The sequence below is a fragment of the Panthera onca genome, chromosome C2 (assembly GCF_046562875.1).
Source record: "Panthera onca isolate mPanOnc1 chromosome C2, mPanOnc1 haplotype 2, whole genome shotgun sequence".
NCBI classification, from domain to species: Eukaryota; Metazoa; Chordata; class Mammalia; order Carnivora; family Felidae; genus Panthera; species Panthera onca.
This window is the reverse complement of record NC_138347.1, coordinates 68,702,489-68,712,984: the sequence shown is the minus strand read 5'-3', so window position 1 is coordinate 68,712,984 and position 10,496 is coordinate 68,702,489. Positions and strand designations below refer to the sequence as shown.

The following is a 10,496-nucleotide window of genomic DNA, read 5'->3' as shown; positions in this document are numbered from 1 at the left end:
CCTTAATTTTATTTTGCCTGATATTGTCTCAAGACTGAACTGAGGATACGTAGTTTGGGCAAGAATACCACAGAGGTGATGTGCAATGTATCTTATAATTGGTGATGTTAATTTTGACCTCTTGGTAAGATGGGGTCTAACAGGTTTCTCCACTGTGAAGTTAGTATCTTCCCCTTTGTAATTAATAAGTATATTGTGGGAAGAGAAATATAGACATTCCCAGGTGAAAGACTAAGAGAATTTGGCACTTAAAGAGGAACCCGAAAAGAATGACTTAAGGAAGTTCTCGAAGCAGAAAGGAAACACTAAAAGAAAAAACCCTGGAACACTGGGAAAGAAAAAGCACCGTCAGCAAAAATATAGATAAATGTAATAGGTTCTCCCTCTCCTCCTGAGATTTCTAAATTAGGTTTGATGGCCGAAGTAAAAATTAATAACACTGTCTGATGTGGTTCTAAATGTATGTAGAGGAAATATTCAAGACAAATTATAAATAGACGGGGACAAAGAGACATAAAAGGAGATACAATTTCTGTGTTTCACTTGAACTAGTAAAATGACAACACCAAAAAACTGCTAAGTATGTGTAATGTAATACCTAGAGCAACCATTTACAAGCTATGCAAAGAGATAAACTCAAAACCACTACAGATAAATCAAAATGGAGTTCTACAAAAACATTCACATAACCCACAGGAAGGCAGGAAAAAGAAAACAGAAAAATGAAAACCAGAAAACAAAAAATAAGATGGCAAACTTAAGCCCTAATAGATCAATAATTATATTAAATGTAATGGCCTAAATACAATTAAAAAAACCGAGATTTGCAGAGCAGATTTAGAAACAGTTTTTAATCTGTCTACCAGCCACTCACTTCAAATAATGTAGGCAAGATGAAAGTAAAAAGATGGAGAAGGATATATTATATGCAAACATTAATCAAAAGAAAGCATGAATGGCTGTATTACTATCAGATAAATATAAAATTATTTCAAAAAAGGGCTAGAGCGGGATATATCATCATATATTATATATATTTTTATATTATATAATGATATAACATATAATGATAAATGGATCAATCCACCAAGAAGGCAACAATACTAAATGTGTATGAACCAAACAACAGAGCTACAAAATAGGCAAAGCAAAAACTGATAGAACTGAAATGAGAAATACACCAATTCACAATTATAACTGAAAACTTCAATACTTCTCTCTCAACTGATAGAACTAGATAGAAAATCAACAAGGATACAGAAAAGCTGAATACCATCGACCATCATGATCTACCTGAGAACTATAAAGCATTTACTTAGTTATAGTAGAAAACACATTCTGTTTAAGTGCCCATGGGACATATACCAAGACAGACCATATTCTGAGCCATAGAACAAATTTCAACAAATTTAAAAGAACGAAAGTCACACAGAGTGTTTTCCAACCACAGTGGAATCAAACTAGAAATAAATAATAGAAAAAAACTGAAAAATCTCCAAACTCTTGGAAGCAAAACAAAAGCAAAACAAAATTCTAAATAATCCATAGGTCAAAGAGGAAGCCACAAGGAAAAAATAATTAAAATACATTGAATTAAATGAAAATAAAAATGCAATGTATCAGCCAAATTATGGAAGAACCCAAATATCCATTGACTGATGAATGGATAAAGAAAATGTGGTGTATACATACAGTGGAATATTACTCAGCCATAAAAAAGAATGAAATAAGTCAGAAAGAAACAAATGCCATTTGAGTTCACTCATATATGGAATTAAAAAAAAAAAGAAACAGACGAACACAGGGAGGGAAAAGAGAAAAGCTAACCAGGAGAAAGACTCTTACTCTACAGGACAAACTGCAGGTTCTGGAGGGGAAGTGGGTGGGAGGATGTGTTAAACAGGTGATGGGTATTAAAGAGGGTACTTGTGATGAGCACTGAGTGCTGTAAGTGATTAAATCACTAAATTCTACACCTGAAACTAACATTACACTCTGTTAACTGGAATTTAATAAAAACTTGAAAAAAATAAAAATTTAAAAAAAACAAAAAATGGAAAAAAGGCAACATTGTTGCTATCAAAATTTATGAAACACAGATAATAAAGTGCTCAAAGAGGGAAAGTTATAACACTAAATGTATATATTGCAAAAGAGAAAATTCTCAAATCAATTATTTAAGCTCCCATCTCAAGAACCTAGACAAAGAGCCAAGTAAACCAAAGCAAGCTTGAAGGAGGAAATAATAAAAGAGAAGAAATCAATAAAATCGAATATCGGAAAAAAAACATCAAAACAAAGAGCAGGTTCTTTGAAAAGATCAATGAAATTAACAAGACTGCTAGAGAAAAAGAGAAGATCCAAATTACCAACATGAGGAATGAAACAGAGAATATCACTACAGATCCTACAGACACCAAAAGGATAGTACGGAAATACTATAACCAACTCTACACACATAAATTTGAGAAGATGAAATAGACCACTTCCTCATAAAATACAAACTATCATAATTCATCTAAAAATAATTTGAATAACCCTGTAAGTACTAAGAAAATGGAACTTAATACAGATTATATAGCCACAGTAATCAAAACTATGTGGTACTGGCACAGAGACTGACACAAAGATCAATGAAACAGAATACTAAGCACAGAAGCAGGTTCACACAAATATGCCTGACTGATGATGTTTCACGAAGATGCAAAAGCAATTCAGTGGAGGAAAAAGATAGCTTTTTCAACAAATGGAGCAACTGGCCATTCATCCACAAGCAAAAAAATCCCCATAACTAAAAACACACAAAAAACCCTTGCAATCTAATCATCTAAGTCTCATATTTTATACAACCTTATACCAAATTTAATTAATAATGGATCATGAACTTAAATGTAAAATATAACACTATGAAACTTTCACAAGAAAAGAAAGGAGAAAATCTTCAGAGTCTAGGGGTAGGCAAAGAGTTCTTGAATCAATGGAATTATAATAGTGAGTGGTGACAGACGGTAGCTACACTGCATAGCATGTAAACTTGTTCAACCTCTATGGTGTACACCTGAAACTAATGTAACACTACCCGTCAACTTCTACTTCAGTGAAAAGAAAAAAAAAAAAAAAGTTCTTAGACCTGAAACCTCAAGCATTTTCCATAAAGGAAAAAACTGATAAAATGAACTTTAGCAAAATTAAAAACTTTTGCTCTGCAAAAGACCTGGCTAAGAGGATGAAAACACAAGGTACAGACTGGGATAAGATACTTGCAAATAACATTTCTGACATGGGACTAATGTCTAGAATATACAAAGAACTCTCAAACTGGACAGTAAAAAACAAACAACCCAATTAGAAAAGAGGCAAAAGACATGAAAAGACATTTTACCCAAGAGGACACACAGATAACAAATAAGTGCAAGAAACCATGTTCAACATCATTAGCCACCAGGGTAAATGCAAGTTAAAATCAATACAAGGGATCACTACACACCGACCAGAATAGCAGTGATAACAACAAATGCTGGAAAGGATGCCGAGAAATGGGAGCATTCACACAATGCTGGAGGGTATGCCACTCTGGAAAACAGTTTGTCTCAATAAAACTAAGCATGCAACTACTCTAAGACCTAGCAACTGCACTCCTCTGCATTTATCTCAGAGAAATGAGCCTTCATCTTCACACAGAAACCTATAAATGAATGCTCACAGCAGATTTATAATAGCCCCAAATTGGAAACAGTCCAGATGTCCTTCAATGGATGAATGATTAAAATAAACTGTGGTGCCACCACACCATACCATTCAGCAACAAAAAGGAACAAAACATTGATATATGCAACAACTTGGAAAAATCTCCAAAGAATTATGAGGAGTAAAAAAATAACAATCACAAAAGGTTACAACCTATATGGTTCCCTTTATAGAACACTGCTTAAAATGAGAAAATTATAGAAATGGAGAACACATTAGTGGTTGCCAGAGATTAAGAGGCCGGAGGGAAGTGGATGTGGCTATAAAAGGGCAACCTAAGGGGTCTTTGTGGTGATAAGAATATTCTACATGTTCACTGTGCTGACACGCACATCCTGGTTGTGATAATGTATTATAGTTGTATAAGCTGGTACTACTAGGGGAAGCCAGGTAAAGATTATATATCTCTCTTACAACAATTATAATGATCTCAAAATAAAAAGTTTAATAAGGAAACCAACTTTATACTCAACGTATTTGTCTGCAACTTACTGTATAAACAACTAACATACACACTATGCGCACACACGTACAAAAAGAGTGAGACAGAAGAAGTGCTGCAAAATGTTATTAAGTGGTGGCTCTAAGTGTACCAGTCTTTCAGCTTTTCTGGAAGTCTGAAAGTTTTCAAGGTAAAGCACTGAGGGGGAAAAAAGAACAGTCTCTAGTTTCTAGGTCCTTTGATATACTATTTCAAATGTTCCCTAGCAAGATGACTCCTATCTTGTTGAGTTCTGTGCATCCAGAAGTCCCCACAGCCTGGTAGCCATTCAGGTCTGATCTAACGAGGATTAAAAAAAATCCTGACACCAGCAGATGGAGCATGTTATATGGTAACAGATAATCACATGTTTTACTCTGGAAAAAACCAGCATTATTATCACTCTGCTCAGCATATGTGGAAAGCATGCAGCTTCCTGTCTGTCAGTGAGAAGAAAATTGGCTTTCTGCTTTTCTTTTTTAAAGCATGAATTTGTTTAATTTCTCTCCAGTAAAAGAACAGCTGAGCAACAGTGCTCCCCTTAGAACTCTTTTCAGCTATTCTGAAGAATGTGGCAGAGGTGCGCCTCTACGAGCAACACCACTGCTTGGGAGGCCCAAGACTGGAGTTCGAGTCACTAACCATCTATAGGAACATCTGGACCTCACTGAAAAATGGCAATGGTAACTTTAGTGTGGGACGTTCTGTGAGGACTTAATGGTACAAGGAATGTAAAGGGCTTATTGGCACACATAAGAGCTCAATACATTTTGTTATTATTAGTATTTAAAATTATTTCATTAAGGCAAAACAGCCAAAAGTACATTTTACAAGAATTACTCATGAAATTATTTTAAAGTTAACATTTACCTCACATTATTTTAGAATATGAAATAATGCATATAAAGATTATAAAATTGTAATTTTATAGCATAAAAAATTATACAAATATAGAATTTTGCTTATAGACAGCCTAAGATAGTGGAATGAATACAATATTTAAAATCAGAAGACCTAGACTTAAGTCCTGACTCCAGCACTCACTGGCCATGTGATTTCCAGATAGGACTCAAACTGCCTCAAATTTCTCATCTTCAAAAAGGAGATAATATCGTCTGTGTGATAGCAGAGATTAAAGTTTTAAAAAATCTACCCAAGAATATTTCATAAAATTAAAGCACTTGTGACATTAACAAATGCAAGTTTTCACATTTCCTGCATGAAATGTCGTTCATTATAATTAAATCTGTCAAACTAGATAGAAAATTTCTAAATACAAGTAATTCAGAAAAATTTGAGGAGTTTAAAAAAGAGGACCACCTGAAACTAAAAAAATATTTTTAATAAACGTTTACTTTTTTGTTGAGCAAGAGAAAGGGGGACAGAGGATCTGAAACAAGCTCTGTGCTGACAGCAGCAAGCCCAACGCAGGGCTCGAACTCACAAACTGAGAGATCATGACCTGAGCCAAAGTCAGATGCTCAACTGACTGAGCCACTCAGGTGCCCCTGAAACTAAAATTTTTAATCCATCTTTACATAAAGTCAAATGCATATATTCAAAGTATTTCACTAGAGACTTCTACTGAGTTTTAGGTAGCCTTATATTTTCAGTCCCAAAGCGAAGCTTTCTAACATTTTTTCTATGTAAGCCAGAGAAATGTGTCACTTATAAAAGTTAGGTCAAAAGGTCTTGCTTGCTCTACCGTGTTTCAGCAAAGACACTCCCAAGTTTGGGTAACTGGCATGGCTACCCCTCCTTTCCCTACGAATCTGTGCTTCCTCCCTTAGAAATGCGAGTACCCATCTCCGTATTACCAGCTGCAAAAACTCCGTGCTCCTTAAGTCTCACATCTATCCTGTCTTCAAGTCCTAGGAGTCTTCCTCCTCAATGTCCTTCCCTAATCCCCCATTCCTACCAGCATTACCAGAATTTACACTCTCATTGCCTTCTGCCTGAACTAATGGAATCAACTTCCAACTAATTTCCTTTCTTCCAATTTCTCCGCTCTGGCAACCCACCCTATTCCTCACTACTGAATTAAATATCCTAAAATCCTGCTTTTGTTGTTCCCTGTTCAAAGACTTTCCCAAAAGTACAAAATTCTCATGCTGAAGTATAAGCAGAGCATGAAGCTGAGTAATAAATCACCCAAAAAAAATCTAGAAGTAACCTTTATCACCATAGGCAGAAGACATGGTACCACGAAAACCAGGCACAGGAGGGAGTTAACATTAAGTTCACTGGGATCTAACTACATTCAAAATGGAGATGTAGGTCACAAAGCTAACAGGTTCAAACTAAAAGAGAGGCAAAGAATTCAGACATTATTTTTATTTATTTAAAGTGCACAAGCAATTATTATAATTGATACTGAAACAAACAATAACAGGAAAGTGTTTCTTAAACATTGAAGAGACCCTACCTGGTAAAGGCAGGCTGCTGTTCCAAGGAAAAATGCAACAATGTAATTAAAATCTTCACCATCACTCTGCAAAAACAAAATTAAAAATTACTTTTTTTGGTGGAAGTCCATTTCCAAGAGTAATCTATCAGGATAGGCTACAACCATGTTTGTGCACAAATGGTCGAATTTTTCCCAAAGAGTTATATAAAAATTTTCAAGAGTCCTAAAAGTCCCAAGGAATGTGAGGTACAGAAAGACTACCAGTGTTTCTCTATGTCTTGGTCCATCAATTTCTTCTTACCCATGGGAAAGGTGAAATGAAATGGAATCATTCATACCAAGGGATTTTTTAAATGGAGCCGGAGCCCATTAAGGAGATGACCAGATAAAACCACGAACTTTGAGCTGGGCCAAACTACAAATATTCTTAGGCCTCTGCCCAAACACCTGCAATTTGCTATAGTGAGAGACTTTGCTTAGAGAGAGACCTAGCAATCAATTATATTCAGACAAGATTAGTTTTCTGCTGCCAACACCAGACAAAATAATTTGTAAACAACAACAAAAGAAACCCATTCCTTTTTGTCTTGTTTAAACCCTGGATTTTTGTACCCTAAAGGAACACAATATGAGTTGCTACCCAAATCTGTGCTCCCCAAGTTGCACTTCTGAGATCCTAAACAAATGCTTTTATTTCAGCTCTGCCTCTTTTCTCAATCAACCCGAGAAAAGATAAAAGCCAATGGGAAAGTTTCCACATAAGGTAAAAAGCCTCTCTTCTCTCTACTGAAAAAAACATATAAAAATGTACAACACCCCTGTGGCCTATAAAGTCAGTCCTGCTCACTTGGATCACTACTTGACTCGAATAAATATTGACAAACTTAACTATCTAGTAAGCATATCACTGAATCATCCAATAAAATAATCTGACATGATTTTGAAAAAACGCCCAACAAAACTGAAAAGTTACTGTCCACTAGAGTGTGCTAAATCCCAATGAGGACAGTCAGACACGCTCTGCTAGAAAAATAGCCACCCAGAGGATGAACAGAGATACATCATGCATAGAATGATTCTTTTCAAAGAAAACTGACGGAAAACTAATAGGAAACCCAAGTTTTTCTATTCTCTTTTAATTTCTCTTAAGTATATTTAATTTCTTTCAGTGTATTTATGAAGTAAAGCATAAAGCCCAGGCAGGAGCATTGAATTTTGCCCTTATTTTAAAAAAGGATCTTTATACAATGAAAATTTTCACAAGACATGGGAATTTCTCTCATGACCTTGTCTTCATGAAATAATATACAAAGAAAACTCCTTTTCCATTTGCTACTGGGCAACAGAACTGACAGGAAGGCAGAGGGACAGTGGCTTATCCTGGTGAGATGATCTTAAAATAGGAACATTAATCTGTCTGGGATGCTTAGGCCAGTTCTTCCAGGCCTTCAGAGGCATGGAAGGTCAATACTAAACATTTCTAAATTTAATAATTCTAAGACTTTAACTTCTTTTTTCTTAATGCTTTACTTTTTAAATGATCTTTTTTTCTGATTATAAAAGCATATGTTCACTGTACAGAATTTAGAAAATGGACTGTTACAAAGAAGAAATTCATACATCCTATAATACCAGAACTCTGGGAGGATTACCACTAACTGTTCCATGTACTTCCTTCCAATCTTTTCTGCACAAAAATATATGTACGTTTAAAAAAACTGAATCATGCTTTTATGTATTGCTTTTTAGTACTACACATTATATCACAAACACTTTCTGAAAATACTAAATATTCCTCAACCACATGATTTGTAGCAATTATATAACCTTTCACTGTGGGGATATACCATTAATTTAATGATCCTACAATTGGATATTATTTTTCCCTCAATTTACAATATCACTTTATAGCTCTCTTAATTGCCTTTGGAACACTTAAGAGCATGTTTCTGGAGTCAGTCAGACCTAGGTTCAAATCTTTACTTACTATCTGTATGGCCTTGGACTATTTAGCAAACTTCAATTTCCTTTTTTCAAAAATAAAAGCTGTAGACATTAAATAACATTTACAAAGACATAGAACTGTAACTGGCACACAGTAGGTCCTCAAAAAACATTCACCAACTTCTCTCTCCCTGAGGTTCCTGTCTGCATCATTTATCAGGTAATTAGGTTACCTTCTAGTATTTTTTTAAAAAAATATTTTGAGAGAGAGAGCAACAAGTACATGAGGGAGGGGCAGAGAGAGAGGGAGACAAAATCCCAAGCAGGCTCCATGCTGTCAGTGCAGAGCCCAAAGCCAGGCTCGATCTCACAAACCCTAAGATTGTGACCTGAGCCAAAATCAAGACTTGGTCGATTAACTGACTGAGCCACCTAGATGCCCCTTTCTAGTATTGTTTAACCCTGTAGTATACTGGTCTTACCTTCTCAAGTAGACGCAAACCTTTCTTTTCTTTTTAATTGATATATTATTGACATATATAACATTATATTAGTTTCAGGTGCACAATGTAATAATTCTATAGTTGTGTACACTGTAAAATGATCTCCATAATAAATCTAGTTATCATCTGTTACCATACAAAGTTACAAAATTTTTTCTCTTGTGATGAGAACTTTTTAAGATTTACTCTTAGCTATTTTCAATATACAACCCAAAATTGCTGACTGTAATCACCATGTTAACATTATATCCCCATGATTTATTTTATAACTGGAAGGTTGTACTTCTTGACCCCCCTTTATCCATTTTGCCCACCCTCCAATCCTGTCACCTTAACCTCTCTTCAAGGCAGAAAATCAGTCTTACTACTTGCATGAAACTGCACGTAGTAGGAATTCAACAAATGCATTCCAGGTAAAGTTAAGCTTTAAAAAATCTTTATTTTTACTTGCTAAAGAGAAGACTACCTATAAACCTATTCTTCCATTCAATAAATATTCATTAAACACTTATGAGCCAGGCACTGTATTACTACACCCAGGATAGAAGACAAAATTAAGTCCATATGAACTCAAGGAGCCTACTTTCTAATCAAGAAGGCAGGTACATCAACCAACAATTCACACTCAAAGTAAGAACTGATGGGATAAATGCGTGTACAGGATACAAGGGGAGCCTACTGGAGATAGATCTAATTCTGCCTGGAGTAAAAAAAGGGTCAGAAAAGGTTTGCTCAAGGAAGTAACGCTTAATCTGGGTCTTGATTAAGAATGAACTAGTGGAAAGGTAGACAAAATAGGGAAAGAATTCCAGGCAAAGAGAGTAGCACATACAGTCTCAAGGAAGGAAGAGCCTAGGATGACTTCATGTCTTCTCGTTAAGGCAACATTTAAATGATACCATTCAATAAGGTGGGACTATAGGAGGAAAAGTAGGTTTGAGAACAGAAAACACTGAGTTTGCTTTTAATTTTTAAATAAATTTTTATCTTTATTTTTGAGAGAGAGAGAAAGATAGAGAGATAGACAAGAGCATTAGCATGTGAGAGGCAGAGACAGGGAGACACAGAATCTGAGGCAGGCTCCAGGCTGTCATCACAGAGCCTGACACGGGGCTCAAACCCAGGAACTGTGAGATCATGATGTGAGCCGAAGTCAAACGCTCGACCGACTGAGCCACCCAGGTGCCCCTTACACGGAATTTGTTTTGGACATGCTATTTTGGAGGTGTCAATGTGACAACCAAATAAATATATGTCATAGATATTTAAGTCAGCTTCAGTAAAGGGTTGGATCTAGAGATCTTAGGTTAGTCATCTATTTAGACAGTTGTTAAATGAAAGGCCTATGACAATCAAGTATAAATCTTAATTCTTGATTGGCTCCTAGCTGGAGAGAGAAAAAAAACACTATAAA

General features: G+C 35.5%; 1 protein-coding gene across 3 annotated transcripts in view; it reads right to left on the bottom strand.

Annotated features, from left to right (window-relative positions):
- The window catches only part of SEC22A (SEC22 homolog A, vesicle trafficking protein), an 80,713-nt gene that overhangs the window by 8,984 nt on the left and 61,233 nt on the right, over positions 1-10,496 (bottom strand). For all 3 annotated transcript variants that reach the window (XM_078453069.2, XM_060639767.3, XM_078453070.2), the window contains one exon: positions 6,654-6,719. In XM_078453069.2, coding sequence (XP_078309195.1) covers positions 6,654-6,719 — 66 coding nt within the window. The remainder of the gene's footprint in view (positions 1-6,653; positions 6,720-10,496) is intronic.